A 20,877-nucleotide genomic window follows, 5' to 3' on the forward strand; every position below is an offset into this window, starting at 1 on the left:
ACAGTGTACTTGCCAGTCCCATAGAGAGGTTAAGACTGTCTTGTAGTCCACCAACACATAGAGCGGAAAATAGTACAAGCATCCACACTACACGCATCCCCGTACTACTTAGGTCATCGCGTAGCACAAAAGGCCAAACCCCTGTCAGGTATAAGGAGTAAATAGAAAAACACCTGCAGTATAAATAGTTACCCGTAAGGGTATATATATATATATATATATATATATAAAGGACTCGGTGGCTGAGGACTGTGAGCAGCCCAAAAACTGTACATGTACATAGTTGCACTCCCTGGAGTGCCTCTTAGGTGACCACTGAACAAAAACCCGTTTGGCGTGGCAGAAGACGTAGTCTGACCCTGGATCACTTATGCCCTGTAGCCACGCCCAGGGCCTACGTTGAGGGTTTTCAGGCGGTTCCCTCATGCTGCTCACCTTCACCAGTGAGATGGACACCAGTTAATGGATCTCACTGAGACTTTAAGAAGAGTGTGTTGTATATAAGAAAATGTATTAATGTTATTATTGTATTATAATGTTACCTGTAATGTTCAAGAAAAGTGCCTCCCATAAAGGGAAGAAATGTTATTGTTTAACCTGTTTTTGCAAAAATGCTTCAGTCCAGGAGTACTGAGTTTTATTAGGGGGGGATGTGGCGCCCTGCTGCGCATTGGTGCCACAGAACCCAGAAGGGTGCATGGAAGGACTTCTCCACAAGAGGCCCTCACACATTCACACACCTCCACTTTACCACCTTAGACAAGCAGAGGGAGCCCGTTAGGGACATATATATAGAGAGGATGGAGCCAGGCAGCTCAGTTAGTTCAGAGTTGTTTAGAGATCAGTCAGACTGAGAGCGTGCTGACTCTCAGAGAGCAGTGAAGAGGCAGCAAGCTGGCTGCTGTGCTTAGGCGAGCCAAGGTCTACAGCACGTGTGAAGGCCTAGTGAGGCCGAAGGTAAGAGGAGAAGGAAGAAGTAGTGAGGGGGCAGAGGAGCATACCAGGCTCACCCCGAGATATATACCGTACACCTGGTCCGCGCCTACAGGGACTCTTAATACCGAGCAGGAACCACCGGAAGCCCTGGAGGACTACAGGTCCCAGGTTCACCAAATGCTGATTGCAGTACCAGGGCTAGGAGTCACGGAGGCCCCAGCGTCCAGGGAGAGTGATCTCCAAAGAGAATGCCCTACCACCAGGTCAGCAAGTGCAAGAAGAGACAGTAACCAAGCTAGGTCTAGTTCCAGGCCGGCCAGAAGCTTAGAGAGTGAAGCCACGGATCAGGAGGCCCTATACCCGCTCACTGGAGAGAGTCCAAAAGTGCGCCTTTCGTCCGGAGTACCCTGGATCGTGCCTGCAATATCACCAGTAAAGGTACTGAAGCTTATCCCCGTGTTAGTGTCCGTCTTTGCTCCGGGACCGCCCTGCCGTCTCTCCCCTGCACCACCATCCATTACACCCCACGCTGCCCTGGAGCTAGCTCTACCTGTGGAGAGCCACACCATCCCTTTTGCTCTATCACCAGCTTCAGAAGACTGCTCCGCAGCGACGGCTCCCCTTAGCCGCATTTCACAGGTGACATCACGGACTTTCCAAATCCCCTATAAATCTATTCCCCTTTTTACTGACCGCCCAGGGTCACGGACCGGGCCAGCTACCGTGATATCCCCCAAGCAACCAGAGGCCCGACTGCCGAGTACCCCACGGCCCAGGGGGCGCGTCACATGCGACAGGATCAGAGCATGGAGCACTGATATTCAGCTCCCACTCACAGCAGAGCAGCAGCCGAGTGTCATTAGCATATCGCATCGGGTGCTCTCGCATCGCATACCGTACGCTAGTGGGACCCTGGCCTAAGAGATATTTTTGTGTCTTGCATAGCAGAGTTGTACAGATACCTGTCTTTACGTAGGCTCAGGTTCTCCCGGGTGCGACTCACCCTCAGCATCCTCCTGCGCCATCTCCTCCTCTCCATGTTGTTGTGTAGAGTTCTCGGCGCCATTTTGTGATGAGGGTCTGGCGAATTTTTAATTTTTTTTTTCTCCTTTTTTTTAATATTAAAATTTTTTCTTTAAATTTTCTATTGCTCATAATTTGGTCATCCATTCAAATATTAAAGTATTCACCCAATGACAAATGAAAGCAATTCTAAACCCATAACCCTTCTATGACCTGATCACTGTTAAATGGTACGATGATTATTATCTTACTTGTTTTAACTTCTGCTTTCTCACATCTCGCCTGCCCTTTAGCACATTCTGTGCACTCTCTCCATATCCACCCCTCCCTTCACGCCTCTCTCATGTATAACTCTGAGGCTCTACTGATATTTCTCACCCACTCCAAACCATCCACTACCTCCATACAGCACTCAAAATGTTCATACAAATTATTGCACCACCTGCTCTCTCTTTTTTTCTCCTTCTCCTAGTCGCTGGCGACATCTCCCCCAACCCTGGGCCTCCCTCCACTAGCATACCCCACTCTCCTCCAGCTGCATATAGAAACCCTGCTAATCTTATTAACATTCAGTGCATGCCCTCTCCTATTGCTTTCCACTATGCTCTCTGGAACGCACGGTCTGTGTGTAACAAACTATCTTACATTCACGATTTTTTCCTCTCTAATTCCCTTAACTTTTTGGCTATTACAGCATTCAGACACCACTGCAGCTGCTGCTCTCTCGTTTAGTGGGCTCAAATTTTTGCATACCGCCAGACCTGAGAACAGACAAGGTGGAGATGTTGGTTTTCTCCTTTCACCACAATGTGCTTTCCAGGTCATCCCCCCCAGTTCCCTCACTTATCTTTTCTTCCTTTGAAGTCCACACCATCAGACTCTTCAAACCCTTCTCCCTGTGAGTGGCGGTTGTGTATCGCCCTCCAGGCTCCTCCCACCAGTTCCTGGATCACTTTGCCAACTGGCTTCTTCACTTTCTATCCTGTGACATCCCCACGCTCATCACAGGAGACTTTAACATCCCCATCGATGATCCCCTCTTCCAATCTGCCTCTCATCTACTTTCTCTAACCTCCTCATTCAGCCTCTCACAGGTTACTAATTCTCCTACACATGAAGACGGGAATACTCTGGACCTGGTCTTCTCCCGTCTCTGCTCGCTGCATGACTTTACTAACTCCCCTCTCCTGCTCTCAGACCACAACCTTCTTTCCTTCTCTGTCAAGAACTGTCTCCTCACCCGGGACACCCCCAATTACCTCACTTCTAGGAATACACGTACCATTAATACCCAGCAGCTTATGGACAATCTCCACACATCTTTATCCCTCATCTCCTCCCTCTCTTGTCCAGACTTGGCATTGTCACACTACAATAATACACTGAAGAGCGCCCTAGATGAAGCAGCACCGTCTACACGCAGAAAGACCCGACACAGACAACGGCAGCCCTGGCACACAAAGCAAATATGTTTTCTTCAGCGTTGCTCAAGGTGTGCTGAGCATCAGTGGAGAAAATCTGTTTTAGCAGAGGACTTCATCCACTATGAATTCATGCTCAAAACCTATAACTCTGCCCTTCATCTGGCCAAACAATCCTACTTCACCACCCTCATCACTTCACTGTCCAACAATCCAAAATGACTTTTTGAAACCTTAAACTCCCTCCTGAAACCTAATGCACAGGCCCCCACCACCAACCTTAGCGGTGAGGATTTGGCCACTTATTTCCTAGAAAAAAATCAACCACATCCATCAGGACATCTCAGCCCAATCTCCTCAGTGCCTGGATACCCTTCCCTGCCGCACTTCAAGCTCACTAGCCATCTTTGAGCCTGTTACAGAAGAAGAAGTTACCCAGCTCCTCACTTCTCGACCTATAACCTGCAACAGTGACCCCATTCCTTCACATCTCCTGCAGTCTCTTTCACCGGTGGTCACCACTCACCTGACTAATATTTAACCTCTCTCTTTCTTCAGGTACCTTTCCTTCCTCATTTAAACATGCCATCATAACCCTTTTACTTAAAAAGCCATCCCTGGACCAGAACAGACCTGTCTCTAACCTTCCTTTCATCTCTAAACTCCTGGAACACCTGGTCCACTCCCGTCGAATCCGCTATCTCTCAGATAATTCTCTTCTTGACCCTCTACAATCTGGTTTCCGCTCCTTACACTCCACTGAAACTGCCCTCACTAAAGTCTCTAATGATCTTCTAACAGCTAAATCCAAAGGTCACTACTCCCTGCTGATTCTCCTGGATCTCTCTGCCGCATTTGACACTGTGGATCACCAGCTCCTCCTCACTATGCTCCGCTCTTTCGGGTTCAAGGAAACCGTTCTCTCCTGGTTCTCCTACCTCTCTGACCGCTCCTTCATTGTATCTTTTGCCGGCTCCTCTTCCTCTCCATTTCCCCTTACTATCGCGGTCCCGCAGGGCTCAGTCCTAGGCCCCCTCCTCTTCTCTCTATACACTGCCCCTATTGGACAATCAGCAGATTTGGGTTTCAGTATCATGTCTATGCTGACGACACCCAACTATACACCTGTTCACCTGACATCACCCCTAACCTAATAGAAAATACCAAGGATTGTCTGTCCACTGTCTCTAACATCATGTCCTCCCTCTATCTTAAACTGAATCTCTCCAAAACTGAACTTCTTGTGTTTCTCCCCTCTACTAACCCAACTCTACCTAACATCGAAATTACCTTGGAGGGTTCAACCATAACTCCCAGCAGCACGGCCGCTGCCTTGGGGTCATATTCGACACTAACCTTTCCTTTACTGCCTATATCCGATCACTCACCCTCTCTTGTCACCTGCATCTTAAAAACTTCTCCAGAATCCGACCTTTTCTTACCTTTGAAACTGCGAAAGCTCTTACTGTCGCTCTTATGCACTCTCGTCTGGACTACTGCAACTCTCTTCTGATCGGTCTCCTTCTTACCAAACTTTCTCCTCTTCAATCCGTCCTGAATGCTGCAGCCAGGGTCGTATTTCTGTCCAACCTCTTCACCGATGCCTCCATCTTGTGCCAGTCTTTACACTGGTTGCCGGTCTGCCTCAGGATCCATTATAAACTCATCGCACTCACCCACAAAGCTCTCCACAGTTCTGCGCCGCCTTATATCTCCTCTCTCTTCTCTATTGCCCTACACGTGCCCTCAGTTCTACAAATGACCTAAGACTAACATCCCTCATAATCCGAACCTCGCACCTCCTTCTCCAAAACTTCTCTCGTGCGGCACCAGTTCTCTGGAATGCTTTACCCCAGACAATCCGACTGATGCCTAGCCCCCATGTCTTCAAGCGCGCTTTGAAAACCCATCTCTTTAAACAAGCCGACCACCTCAACTACTCAGTAAATTAACTTTCCCCTGTCCCTTCATTCTAAATATTATTCAGAATCTGCTCCCTACTATTCATCTGTCTCCACACCCTCCATGCACACGATGACTGCACTCGATACTTGATTATTGCACTTATACATACGGGCTTATGATCGGATCATACAGCTTTATATGAAAATCCCTATTTATTATAATTGTCAGACCTGAAATAACAAGCACTTTGCACCTACTGTGTCCCCCCATTCCCTTGCAGAATGTAAGCGTGCGAGAGGCCGGACCCTCGCTCCTAATGTAACTGTTTAAACTGTCTTACCTTGTATTGAATTTATCGTCTGTACATGTCCCCGCTTAATTGTAAAGTGCTGCGGAATATGTTGGCACTATATAAATAAAACAATATGGGGTTTTTTTGCATTTCCTATATACGCCTATATATATTTGTGGCAATGTGCATTGGTGTAAAATGAAGTATTTTATTTGATAGTCAATATATTTTTTTATGGATGTTTTTTAATTTTTGTGTATATACACTGCTCAAAAAAATAAAGGGAACACTGAAATAACCCATCCAAGATCTGAATGAATGAAATATTCTCGTTGAATACTTTGTTCTGTTCAAAGTTGAATGTGCTGACAACAAAATCACACAAAAATCATCAATGGAAATCACATTTACTAACCAATGGAGGCCTGGATTTGGAGTCACCTCCAAAATTAAAGTGGAAAACACACGACAGGCTGATCCAACTTTGATGTAATGTCCTTAAAACAAGTCAAAATGAGGTTCAGTATTGTGAGTGGCCTGCACATGCCTGTATGACCTCCCTACAACACCTGGGCATGCTCCTGATGAGGCTGAGTATTGTATGTGGCCTCCACGTGCCTGTATGACCTCCCTACAATGCCTGGGCATGCTCCTGATGAGGCTCAGTATTGTGTGTGGCCTCCACATGCCTGTATGACCTCCCTACAACACCTGGGCATGCTCCTGATGAGGTTGGGGATGGTCTCCTGTGGGATCTCCTCCCAGACCTGGACTAAAGCATCCGCCAACTCGTGGACAGTCTGTGGTGCAACGTGACGTTGGTGGATGGAGCGAGACATGATGTCCCAGATGTGCTCAATCGGATTCAGGTCTGGGGAACGGGCGGGCCAGTCCATAGCTTTAATGCTTTCATCTTGCAGGAACTGCTGCCACACTCCAGCCACATGAGGTCTTGCATTGTCCTGCATTAGGAGGAACCCAGGGCCAACCACACCAGCATATGGTCTCTCAAGGGGTTTGAGGATCTCATCTCGGTACCTAATGGCAGTCAGGCTACCTCTGGCGAGCACATGGAGGGCTGTGTGGCCCTCCAAAGGAATGCCACCCCACACCATTACTGACCCAATGCTAAACTGGTCATGCTGAAGGATGTTGCAGGCAGCAGATCGCTCCACAGCGTCTCCAGACTCTGTCACGTCTGTCACATGTGCTCAGTGTGAACCTGCTTTCATCTGTGAAGAGCACAGGGCGCCAGTGTCGACTTTGCCAATCCTGGTGTTCTGTGGCAAATGCCAAGCGTCCTGCACGGTGTTGGGCTGTGAGCACAACCCCCATCTGTGGATGTCGGGCCCTCATACCACCCTCATGGGAGTCGGATTCTAACCGTTTGTGCAGACACATGCACATTTGTGGCCTGCTGGAGGTCATTTTGCAGGCCACCGGCAGTGCTCCTCCTGTTCCTCCTTGCACAAAGGCGGAGGTAGCGGTCTTGCTGCTGGGTTGCTGCCCTCCTACGGCCCACTCCACGTCTCCTGGTGTACTGGCATGTCTCCTGGTCGCGCCTCCAGCCTCTGGACACTACGCTGACAGACACAGCAAACCTTCTTGCCACAGCTCGCATTGATGTGCCATCCTGGATGAGCTGCACTACCTGAGCAACTTCTGTGGGTTGTAGAGTCCATCTCATGCTACCATGAGTGTGAAAGCACAACCAACATTCAAAAGTGACCTGAACAGCCAGAAAGCATTGGTACTGAGATGTGGTCTGTGGTCCCCACCTGCAGAACCACTCCTTTATTGAGGGTGTCTTGATAATTGCCAATAATTTCCATCTATTGTCTATTCCATTTGCATAACAGCATGTGGAATTGATTGTCAATCAGTGTTGCTTCCTAAGTGGACAGTTTGATTTCACAGAAGTTTGATTCACTTGGAGTTATATTCTGTTGTTTAAGTGTTCCCTTTATTTTTTTGAGCAGTGTATATTTTATATAATGAGACTAATATGATTATATGAATGTTTGTAGTTTTCTTCATTTTTTATTTCATTGTGATGTCATTTCTTTGTTTTTGCTGGTTATCAAAAATAGGGAGGACTCCACATCTCTTTTTTCATTTATTAGCTAAACACAAGTACAGTAAACTCCACACACAGGGCAGTAATTATATATCTCACGGATATCTATCATCTATCTCGATCTTTGCACATCTAACACCTAAATATCTGTCATTTCTATTCTGCACTCTCTTCTGGCACGTGTCACACAGACGTGTGTGCGGATGTCACACTTTATGTCATCTGTGTACAGGACGTACTGACGTCCGAGCTGCAGGCAAAAAACGGACATGTCTGGTCCGTGTGAACATGTGCGCAGCCTATAGATTATAATGGGTGTACGTGTGTGTCTCCGGTACGTGTGAAGGGGGCCTAAAGGGTATGAGCACTTCTAGTATGAATTACCAGTAGGGGGCGTGACCACTTAAAGTGCCTAGGGCATCATGAATGCCAGATACGGCCCTGAGCACAGCCCTAATAAAGTCATTAGAGCTGCAGATAAAGGGGGCTCGATCACAGCTCTGGATAGTGGGTTGTATGAGCCGGAGGTTATGAACATGGATGACGATACTAATATATGCCGCACTCTAGATGGAGATCCTACTAATTCATACAATACCCCCTTACATTGTCTTTTGGAGGAGGGTTTGGTATCGGCTGTACTTAATGCCAAACAAATAGAACGATTAAAGGAAAATCACCCACAATGTCCAATATTTCATACATTACCGAAAACGCACAAAGAAGGAAACATCCATCAGTCTAGAGTTACATTCAATACTGGCTGCAGAGAAGATTCCTATAATATAGTGAATATTACCAGAAAACATTTACCTATGTTATACACCGACAAGGATCCAGCAACAAGAAACCCAACTGACACGTGGAGGACAAACACCAAAGGTTTCATTGAATGTGGGAGAAATAAATGTGGTTTGTGCAAGTCTGTGCACAAAGCAAAAATGTCTGCATCTACTAACCATAATAAACCCTATAATATCCGACATCTCATTAGTTGTAGCTCCACACGCCATTGACACCATACAATGTGAAGCTTGTCTGCTGCAATATGTGGGGGGCACGGTCAGACCCTTACGTCACCGCATTGGGGGACACGTTAGGGACGTTCTTGGCCCCACAACACGTAATACATCTGCAGCATCACAACATCTCATACAACACAATAGGGATTAATCACTTTGTGGGTATTGAATGTCACCAGACCAGCTAAGAGGAGAGATTGGTATAAAAAGTACACCCCCGAGAAGCCTTGTGGATTCTGGAATTGGACCCCAGATTCCCCAGTGATATGAAGCTTCGTTCAGACCTTGTATCCATTTACTGAATTGTGTTTTTCCTCTTTTATAGTAATTATACATAATATACACATTATAGATGCAGACACTTCATTCTTCTATTGCACGGATGCTTTTTGTTGTGGACATATGATCGTCCATAGGGGTAATGTAGACATACTTGCACATGTCCATTTGGGGCTGGGGGTCTCCGCTGTGCATTAGACCCTATGATGTGTATAAGAAGCCGGTTACTGGTTATTTATTATGCCATGAATAAGGACCGAACACAATTGCCGGTTCAAAACGCGTAGATTTTTTGCTACTATTCCAGGATGTCCTGTTTTTTAATGTTTCTATGATTTTAATTTGGATGTTTCAATAAAAAAAAATATTCACACTGGAAAACAAGTGCCGGATTATCAGTAACTTTCTTTGTCCCGTCCATTCCTTCCCAACTGTGATTTTTCATCCAAGCATTGAGAGATGAGCTGAAAGCAGACAATTTCTTCTATAGAGGAATGGCAGACATCGGTGTTGTCCACATAGAAAGCCTCTCCTAAATCCCATGCACAAAAAAGCCGCCCTACAATCTGGGACTTTATACTCTGGAGTGATGAGACCAAGATAAATGTTTTTTTTTGGAACTGATGGCTTCAAAACTGTATGACATTGAAGAGGTGAGGAATACAATGAGAATGCATGGTGTCTACAGTGAGACCTGGTGGTGGCCGTGTCCTTATGTGGGGCTGCATGAGGAGCTACATTTCATTGATGGTATCGTGAATTCACAGATGTTCTGCTCTATAGTGACAGAAAAGATGCTGCCATCACTCTGTTCCCTTGGTAGGCCACTGTTGCATTTCTGAAGAACAGGGTGACAGTGATTCTAGAAAACTTGGTGCTGTCCTTTAAAATTATGGAGGCCATACAAAATAATAGATGTAGTAGCTTTTGAGATTTTGTAATGAGAGTTATATTATTACTTTCATGTTTTGATTACAAAAAAATGTTCTATGAAACTTAGTGTTGGCAAAATTGATCTTGTGTTCAGTGAGCTATTAAATAAAATCTTACTCATCAAAGGGGGTGTACTCATTTATGCTGAACAATGTTTATTAAACTTTATAAAACATAGTGAACATAATTACACTTTCTTTCCCGTATGTCTTCTCTCATGTTTTACAAGGTATGATTTATGTATAAAAGATTTCCCACATTCTGAACATGAATACGGCTTCTCTCCTGTGTGACTTCTCTCATGCTGCACAAGATAATTTTGTTTTGTAAAGCATTTCCCACAGAATGAACATGAATACGGCTTCTCTCCTGTGTGAATTCTTTGATGTATAACGAGCTCTGATTTATTTGCAAAGCATTTTCCACATGCTAAACATGAAAAAAGTTTTTCTCTTGTGTGAATTCTTTGATGTTTAACAAGATGCGATTTATATCTAAAACATTTCCCACATTCTGAACAAGAAAATGGCTTTTCTCCTGTATGAATTCTGTTATGTGCAGCAAGAATTGATTTATGAATAAAAGATTTCCCGCATTCTGAACATGAATACGGCTTTTCTCCTGTATGACTTCTTTCATGTTTTACAAGGTATGATTTATGTATAAAAGATTTCCCACATTCTGAACATGAATACGGCTTCTCTCCTGTGTGACTTCTCTCATGCTGCACAAGATAATTTTGTTTTGTAAAGCATTTCTCACAGAATGAACATGAATACGGCTTCTCTGCTGTGTGAATTCTTTGATGTATAACAAGCTCTGATTTATTTGCAAAGCATCTTCCACATGCTAAACATGAAAAAAGTTTTTCTCTTGTGTGAATTCTTTGATGTTTAACAAGATGCGATTTATATCTAAAACATTTCCCACATTCTGAACAAGAAAACGGCTTTTCTCCTGTATGAATTCTGTTATGTGCAGCAAGAATTGATTTACGAATAAAAGATTTCCCACATTCTGAACATGAATACGGCTTTTCTCCTGTATGAATTCTGTTATGTGCAGCAAGAATTGATTTATGTATAAAAGATTTACCACATTCTGAACATGAATACGGTTTTTCTCCCATGTGAATTCTGTGATGTTTAACAAGATCTGATTTATAACTAAAACATTTCCCACATTCTGAGCATGAATATGGCGACTTTCCAGTATGAATGCTCTGATGTCTACTAAGATGCCATTTAGCTGTGAAGGTCTTCCCACATAGTGAACATGAAAATGGTTTTTCTCCTGTGTGATTTCTCTGATGTGTAATAAGATTCCCTTTATTTGTGAAGGACTTCCCACATTCTGAACATGAATATGGCTTCTCTCCTGTGTGAATTCTCTGATGTATAATAAGACTTCCTTTACCGGTGAAGGACTTTCCACATTTTGAACATGAATACGGCTTTTCTCCTGTGTGAATTCTCTCATGTCTAACAAATTGTGATTTATATGTAAAGAATTTCCCACATTCTGAACAGGAGTATGGCTTTTTTCCTTTGTTTTTTCTGTGTGTTAAAAAATCTGAGCTTTTTGTAAATTGCTTGTCACACTGAAATCTTGAATCCACTTTGCCACCTGGACTTTTGGTAATAATGTGAGATTGCTCAGGAGATGATTCCTCATGATTAGGAGGATTATAAGAAAGTGAAGCGCTGTGAAGTCCAGGAGGTGCAGGAAGGGTGATGAGGTTTTCTCCATTAGAGTGCTTCCTGATATCTTCCTTTTTACAGTTTAGTGATGAACCGTTATTCTCACAAGGATTTCCTATAAGGATGAAAGATAAATTAGATGTGAGTTTTTTCTTCAACACAAAAGAGATTTCTGAATGTATTTTCTGGATCTCACAATGAAGACCCTCGTCAGTGAAAGTACAGGTAATAAGGAGGACAACTACATGCCATAACATTAACACAATGACGGGTAAAGTGAATGACACTTATAAACTGGTGACATTGGCACAAGTCAGGGGTGGCAGAGATTAGACAGCAAATAGTTCTTTAAGTGGTAATTACTGATGACAGGTTCCCTTAATGTACCTCCAGTGCCATTTCACTCTCTCAAGCTTCGTATCTTGGCCTTAGTATAGAAAAGTGTCCACGTAATTAAAGAAGTTGTCCACTATTATTAACCACTTCGCACCAGAGCCTGTTTTTGCCTTCGTGACCGGGCCAATTTTTTCAACTCTGACCACTGTCACTTTATGAAGTAATTACTCTGGAACGCTTCAACGGATCCCCCTGATTCTGAGATTGTTTTTTCGTGACATATTGTACTTCATGATAGTGGTAAAATTTCTTCGATATCACTTGCGTTTATTTGTGAAAAAATTGGAAATTTGGCAAAAATTTAGCAATTTTCAAACTTTGAATTTTCATGCCCTTAAATCAGAGCGATATGTCACACAAAATAGTTAATAAATAACATTTCCCACATGTCTACTTTACATCAGCACACTTTTGGAACCAAATTTTTTTTTGTTAGGGAGCTATAAGGGTTAAAAGTTGACCAGTGATTTCTCATTTTTCCAACAAAATTTACAAAAACATTTTATTAGGGACCACATCATATTTAAAGTCACTTTGAGGGGTCTGTATGACAGAAAATGCCCAAAAGTGACACCATTCTAAAAACTGCACCCCTCAAGGTGCTCAAAACCACATTCAAGAACTTTATTAACCCTTCAGGTGCTTCACAGGAATTTTTGGAATGTGGAAGAAAAAAATGAACATTTAACTTTTTTCACAAAAATGTTACTTTAGACCCAATTTTTTTTATTTTCACAGGGGTAACAGGAAAAATGGACCCCAAAATTTTTTGTGCAATTTCTCTTGAGCGCGCTGATAACCCATATGTGAGGGAAAACCACTGTTTGGGCGCTCGGCAGGGTTCAGAAGGGAAGGAGCGTCATTTGACTTTTTGAATGTAAAATTTGTTTGAATAATTAGCGGACGCCATGTTGCATTTGGGGAGCCCCTGATGTGCCTAAACAGTGGAAACCCCCCACAAGTGACACCATTTTGGAAACTAGACCCCTTAGGGAACTTATCTAGATGTGTGGTGAGCACCTTGCACCCCCAGGTGCTTCACAGAAGTTTATAATATTGAGTTGTAAAAATAAAATTTTCACATTTTTCCCACAAAAACGTTTTTCATCCCTTAATTTTGCATTATCATAAGGGTAACAGGAGAAATTACACTATGAAATTTGTTGTGCAATTTCTCCTGAGTACGCCGATACCCCATATGTAGGGGAAAACCACTGCTTTGGTGTACGGCAGGGTTCGGAAGAGAAAGGAGCGCTATGTTGGCTCGGATAGGTTGCAGACACCATGTCACATTTGAAGAGTCGCTGACATGCCGAAACAGCAGAAACCCCCACAAGTGACCCCATTTTGTAAACTACACCTCTCAAGGAATTCATCTAGGGAAGTAGTGAGTATTTTTTAATTTTTAAATTTATACCATTGGGCAGTGAAAAAAGCATAATTATGTTTTTACCACAAAAAAAATGTTTTACCCTCAGATTTTACATTTTCACACATGGCAATGGGTAAAAATGGTGCCGAAATGTGTCACACAATTTCTTCTAAAAGTGGCAATACCCCATATGTGGCTGTATCGTACCGCTCAGCCATACGGCGAGATCTCGGGGGGACGGAGTGCTATTTGACAATTGGAGAACAAATTATTGTAGAATAGGCATTTGGATTTGGGAGCACAAAATTTTCTGAATTTCTTTTGGGGGGCAAGGGCCATTTCGCTTTTCCAGAGCCTTTCTGCTACCAGTAACTTGGAATATTTTTAACAGATGACGGACCTGAGTGGGGACTAGCTTTTTTTGAGGACTGAGTTGAAGCTTTTATTGGGAACATTTTACGTAACATTTATCCGGCGCTCGAGGCTGAGCACTTACATCGGGGTTTCCATCTAAATTTCCAAGTGATGTAATTCAGATGAAACCCCTGCGGGATCCATTCACTGTAATGAGGCAGCAGAGTTACTCTGGACTCCGTCTGGCCTCTGTTTAGCAGTGTCCTTTTTTTCTGAAGTGCACAAAACTGTGGCCAACCGCACTTTTATGCACGCCTAAAACAAATGACACCGTGGGATCACAGGCCAGACGGCGTCCACAGTGGCCTATATCTGCCTCATTACAGGGAATCTTCCGTCATGGATTCCGTCTGAATCACGTATTTCAGAGATTTACACGGAAACTCTGGTGTGAGCGCTCAGCGCAGAGCGCAGGATAAATGTGAGCAGAGCCTTACTGCGATCTTTGGGAGACATAATAAACAAATCAGTAGCAGGTGAAGAATTGGTTTTATTTTTTACGCCGTTCCTCGTGTGATATAACTGATTAGATTACTTTATTCTTCGGGTCGGTGCGATTACAGAGATACCAGATTTATATCGGGTTTTTATGACTGACAGCTGTCACACACTAAGAGACGCTTTTTTTTTGCAAAATCTAGTTTTTGCATCGCCATATTTTGAGAGCTATAGTTTTTCCATATTTCGGCCGACAGAGTCATGTGACGGCTTGTTTTTTGCAGGACGAGTTGACATTTTTATTGGTACCATTTTTGTGTACATGACATTTTTTGATCGCTTTCTATTCCGTTTTATGGGAGGTAAAATTAACAAAAACCAACAATTCAGGAATTGTTTTTTGAGGGTTTTTTTTATGCCGTTCTGCGTGTGGTAAAAGTGATCAGGCAGTGTTATTCTTTGGGTCAGTACGTTTACAGCGATACTACACTTACTGTATTTTTTTTTTGTTTTGGCGCTTTTACACAATAAAACAATTTTATAGAAAAAATATTTTTTTTGGATCGCTTTATTCTGAGCGCTATAACTTTTTTATTTTTCGGCTGATGGAGCTGTATTGGCGGATTTTTTTTTGCGGAACAAGATGACGTTTTCAGCGGTACCATTTTTATTTCCATTTTGCTTTTTTATCGCATTTTTTTCCACTTTTTGTTTGGCAATATGATGAAAAAGCATAGTTTTTTGCTCCGTTTTTTATTTATTTTTATTACGGTGTGCACAGAAGGAGTTAATTAGTGTGACAGTTTTATAGATCGGGTTGTTTTGGACGCGGCGATACCAAATATGTGTACTTTTTTGGTTTTGCATAAATATACGGATTTATTGGTGTAATATTTTATTTATTTATTTTTATTTATTTAGTGATTTTTTTTTTTTAACAGTTTAAAAACATTTTTTTTTTTACATTTTTACTTAGTCCCTGTTTGGGACATTAATTTTTATTTTTCTGATCACTGATGTCATGCAATGTAATAGACATATATTACATTACATGAGATCTTTGCTGACTGTTTCACAGTCAGTGTGTCCTGCCAGGCTTCAGCTGCAGGCTGAGCCTGGCAGGACACCATATATGGCAGATCTGGAGGCGGTCATGTGACCTCCAGCTGCCATAGCAACGCCAGGTCCTGGAAGGTATCAGCGGTCTGTCGGAGAGGTAAGTAAGACGACTCCCTCTCCTCTGTCTATCTTCTATATGCCGCGATCACTATAGAAAGCGGCATATAGAACATGGCAAAGGGTTAACATCATTGGGACCTGATTCAATCAGGTCCCGATGATGTCCCCTGTCACAGCTAACGCTCTGCACCGGAATCGCAGCACTTGCAGGACCCTGGGGGTCCTGAGCGCTGCGAGACCACCCACCGTTTTTAAACGTTGGCGCTGCACAGAGCCCAGCAAGCGCCGACGTTTATCTACAGTGGGCCGTCGCGAAGCGGTTAAAAATGCCCCCAATGTAATTAACCCGTTGAGAGAAGATTTTTTTTAATTATCTTGCTTTGTCTTTATTACCTGTGAGCGGCGCTGTCGCTGGCCACTTATAGGCATCACGCGACCCCCGGCTGCAGCCGGCTCTTGTTTCCCCTGATGTCGCGTCAAGTGAGGCGTGACTCGGTGATGCGATCCCCGCGGTGGACGCCGGGCTGTGGGTGGGGTTTCCCCGAGCGTCACACCCAGCATCCACCGCGCACTTTCCCAATGAATACAAGGTAATTGTGATTCACAAAATGTTATACAATTGAACGGTGAAGAAAAACAAAATTACATTTTTACCGCTATAATGTTATTTTAGCCCCAGATTTTACATTTTCACAAGGGAAAATGGGTAAAGATGACCACATAATTTGTTACACAATTTCTGCTGAACGGGGCAATACCCCATATGTGTCTGTACAGTACTGCTTAGCCACATGGTGAGACTCGGGAGGGAAGGAGCGCTATTTGACTCTTGGAGAACAAACTTTAGTAGAACAGTTTGCAGACTCCATATACAGAGCCCCGAAGTGGCAAAAGAGCAGAATCCCCCCTCAAGTGACACCAGTTTGGAAATTACACCCCTATGGAAATTTATATACAGGTGTAGTGATGAATTTGACTCCATGGGTGCTTTCCAGAAACGAGCAGTAATGGATGTTGCGAAGTGAAAATGCAAATATTTCATTATAGTGGCCAGTACATTGTAGTGTCTGGTACATTGCGGTGTCCTTACGTTGTAGCGCCCAGTACATGATTCCCAGCTAGTGCTTTCTGGAGAAATAAATTGGCTCTCCCTGCTACAGTAATGCCAAACATGTGGATGCTAACTGCCCACGGTGGGGCCCAGGAGGAGGGGGCATTTGGATTTGGGAGCTCAGATGTCACTGGATTTCTTTAAGTGGGAGCCAAGTCACTTTTCCAGAACCTTTGTGCTACCAGTAATATGGACACCCCCTATATTACTGTTTACAGATGATGAACCTGAGTGGGGACTTGTTTTTTGTGGGTTGAGTAGAAGCTCTTAATGGTGGCATTTTGGGGTACAGAACATTTTGGATCATATTTATCCTGTGCTGTACGCTGAACACTTACAGTGGGTACGGGAAGTATTCAGACCCCTTTAAATTTTTCACTCTGTTTCATTGCAGCCATTTGGTAAATTCTAAAAAGTTCATTTATTTTTCTCATTAAAGTACACTCTGCACCCCATCTTGACTGAAAAAAAGCAGAAATGCAGACAATTTTGCAAATTTATTAAAAAAGAAAAACTGAAATATCACATGGTCATAAGTATTCAGACCCTTCGCTCAGGCACTTATATTTTAGTCACATGCTGTCCATTTCCTTGTGATCCTCCTTGAGATGGTTCTACTCCTTCATTGGAGTCCAGCTGTGTTTAATGAAACTCATAGGACTTGATTTGGAAAGACACACACCTGTCTATATAAGACCTTACAGCTCACAGTGCATGTCAGACCAAATGAGAATCATCAGCTCAAAGGAACTGCCCAAGGAGCTCAGAGACAGAATTGTGGTAAGGCACAGATCTGGCCAAGGTTACAAAAGTATTTCTGCATTATTCAAGGTTCCTAAGAGCACAGTGGCCTCCATAATCCTTAAATGGAAGAAGTTTGGGACCACCAGAAGTCTTCCTAGACCTGGCCGTCCAGCCAAACTGAGCAATCGTGGGAGAAGAGCCTTGGTAGGAGAGGTAAAGAAAAACCCCAAGATCACTGTGGCTGAGCTCCAGAGATGCAGTAGGGAGATGGGAGAAAGTTCCACAAAGTCAACGATCACTGCAGCCCTCCACCAGTCGGGCCTTTATGGCAGAGTGGCTAGATGGAAGCCTCTCCTCAGTGCAAGACATATGAAAGCCCGCATAGAGTTTTCTCAAAACACATGAAGGACTCACAGACTATGAGAAATAAGATTCTCTGGTCTGATGAGACGAAGATAGAACTTTTTGGTGATAATTCTAAGCGGTATGTGTGGAGAAAACCTGGCACTGCTCATCACCTGCCCAATACAATCCCAACAGTGAAACATGGTGGAGGCAGCATCATGCTATGGGGGTATTTTTCAGCTGCAGGGACATGATGACTGATTGCAACTGAAGGAAACATGAATGCAGCCAAGTACAGAGATATTCTGGATGAAAACCTCTTCCAGAGTGCTCTGGACCTCAGACTTGGAAGAAGGTTCACCTTCCAACAAGACAATAACCCTAAGCACACAGCTAAAATGACAGAGGAGTGGCTTCAGAACAACTCTGTGGCCATTCTTGACTGGCCCAGCCAGAGCCCTGACCTAAACCCACTTGAGCATCTCTGGAGAGACCTGAAAATGGCTGTCCACTAACGTTCACAATCCAACCTGATGGAACTGGAGAGGATCTGCAAGGAAGAATGGAAGAGGATCCCCAAATCCAGGTGTAAAAAACTTGTTGCATCATTCCCAAGAAGACTCATGGCTGTACTAGCTCCAAAGGAGGCTTCTTCTCAATACTAAGCAAAGGGTCTGAATACTTATGACCATGTGATATTTCAGTTCTTCTTTTTTAATAGATTTTCAAAAATGTCTACAGTATTTTTTTTCAGTCAAGATGGGGTGCAGAGTGTACTTTAATGAGAAAAAAAAATAACTTTTTAGAACTTACCGAATAGCTGCAATAAAACAAATAGTGAAAAATGTAAAGGGGTCTGAATACTTTCCGTACCCACTGTACATCGGGGTTTCCATCTAAATCTACAAAATACATGATTCAGATGACACCCCCGAGGGATCCATTCAGAATAATGAGGCAGCAGAGTTACACCGGACTCCGTCTAGCCTCTGGTCGACTGCGCTTTTATGCACGCTGAAAAAGATGGACATCACTGGATCATAGGCCAGACGGCGTCCACAGCGCCTCATTATACGGAATCTTCCCCCGGGGTTCTGTCCGAATCGCAAGCTCAGTCATTTATATGGCAGCATGAGACTTGTTTAAGAATAATATGAAAGTAAAAGATGGAAGTAATATTAAAAAACACAATTAGGAAAATTAAAAATGTGCTTCTTAAATCATTAAGAAGAGGTGTGAATGCGGCCCAGTTATTCATCGGTGCGCAACCGGACTCTGTACAAGAGCAGCCGCGCCATCACCGGACGCTTCTGCTGTGATGTGGACGGCGGATAAAGCTTCACTGCACCGGAGACTTCATACAATATCACACACCGGTCATTATCAGGCGCCGCTAATCATAGTCACATGCCAATCATCATCGTCATACGCCAGTCATCATCATCACACGCCGCTAATCATAGTCACATGCTAATCATCATCATCATACGCCAGTCATCATCATCACACGGCACTAATCATAGTCACATGCCAATCATCATCATCATACGCCAATCATCATCGTCACACGTCACTAATCATAGTCACATGCCAATCATCATAGTCATACGCCAGTCATCATCATCGTCACACGCCACTAATCATAGTCACATGCCAATCATCATCATCATACGCCAGTCATCATCATCACACGCCACTAATCATAGTCACATGCCAATCATCATCGTCATACGCCAGTCATCATCATCACACGTCACTAATCATAGTCACATGTCAATCATCATAGTCATACGCCGGTCATCATCATCGTCACACGTCACTAATCATAGTCACATGCCAATCATCATCGTCATACGCCAATCATCATCGTCATACGTCACTAATCATAGTCACATGCCAATCATCATAGTCATACGCCGGTCATCATCATCGTCACACGTCACTAATCATAGTCACATGCCAATCATCATCGTCATACGCCAGTCATCATCATCACACGCCGCTAATCATAGTCACATGCCAATCATCATCATCATACGCCAGTCATCACCATCACACGCCGGTAATCATCATCACACGCCACTAATCATAGTCACATGCCAATCATCATCGTCATACGCCAGTCATCATCATCACACGTCACTAATCATAGTCACATGCCAATCATCATCATCACACGCCGCTAATCATAGTCACATGCCAATCATCATCATCATACGCCAGTCATCATCATCACACGCCGGTAATCATCATCACACGCCACTAATCATAGTCACATGCCAATCATCATCGTCATACGCCAGTCATCATCATCACACGCCGGTCATCATCGTCATACGCCGCTAATCATAGTCACATGCCAATCATCATCGTCATACGCCAGTCATCATCACACGCCGCTAATCATAGTCACATGCCAGTCATCATCGTCATAAGCCAGTCATCATCATCACACGCCACTAATCATAGTCACATGCCAATCATCATCGTCATACGCCAGTCATCATCATCACACGCCGCTAATCATAGTCACATGCCAATCATCATCATCATCATACGCCGGTCATCATCATCACACGCCGCTAATCATAGTCACATGCCAATCATCATCATCATCATACGCCACTAATCATAGTCACATGCCAATCATCATCGTCATACGCCAGTCATCATCATCACACGCCGCTAATCATAGTCACATGCCAGTCATCATCGTCATAAGCCAGTCATCATCATCACACGCCACTAATCATAGTCACATGCCAATCATCATCATCATCATACGCCGGTCATCATCATCATCATCATCACACGCCGGTCATTATTACACACCTGTGGAAACATCTACAGGAATCTCCTCCTTCCCGTCACTCACACACGGCTGATCCCTCATCGTCATCGCTTCTTCTTCTGTCTCGTCCTTCACTTTATTCTTAGTCGGATCTTCCTCCTGATATATCAGATGTAACAATCAGCGCAATACAAGAAGCCACCAAAATCTGTGACATCTATGACCTCGATCAGAAATGTCCCCCATATACAGATCCGGTACAGGGCTCAGCACCGTCTACCTGATGATCCTCCGGGATGTTGTGATTCTGCTCTGGACAGTCCTGGGGATACAGAGGACGGGGACATCTCTCTGGTGGATTTCTTTCCATGAGTCCATCTGTAGGAGACACACAGTGACAGAATACAGTGACATGTAAAAGTTTGGGCACCAATGGTCAAAATTACTGTTATTGTGAACAGTTAAGTTGAAGATGAAATAATCTCTAAACGGCCTAAAG

General features: G+C 43.7%; 1 protein-coding gene across 1 annotated transcript in view; it reads right to left on the bottom strand.

The window, feature by feature from the left end:
• Window positions 1–20,525, bottom strand: part of LOC141212379 (uncharacterized) — a 76,109-nt gene extending 55,584 nt beyond the window's left edge. Inside the window, exons 1-2 of the mRNA XM_073664929.1 lie at window positions 20,420–20,525; window positions 10,082–11,703 (exon numbers count right to left, since the gene is read on the bottom strand). Of these exons, the coding sequence (XP_073521030.1) occupies window positions 10,082–11,703; window positions 20,420–20,486 (1,689 nt within the window). The 5' untranslated portion in view covers window positions 20,487–20,525. The remainder of the gene's footprint in view (window positions 1–10,081; window positions 11,704–20,419) is intronic.
• Between the last annotated feature and the right edge of the window lie 352 nt (window positions 20,526–20,877).

Source organism: Phyllobates terribilis, unplaced genomic scaffold (genome assembly GCF_046119375.1).
Source record: "Phyllobates terribilis strain yellow unplaced genomic scaffold, ASM4611937v1 Scaffold_171__1_contigs__length_4068163, whole genome shotgun sequence".
Classification (NCBI taxonomy): domain Eukaryota; kingdom Metazoa; phylum Chordata; class Amphibia; order Anura; family Dendrobatidae; genus Phyllobates; species Phyllobates terribilis.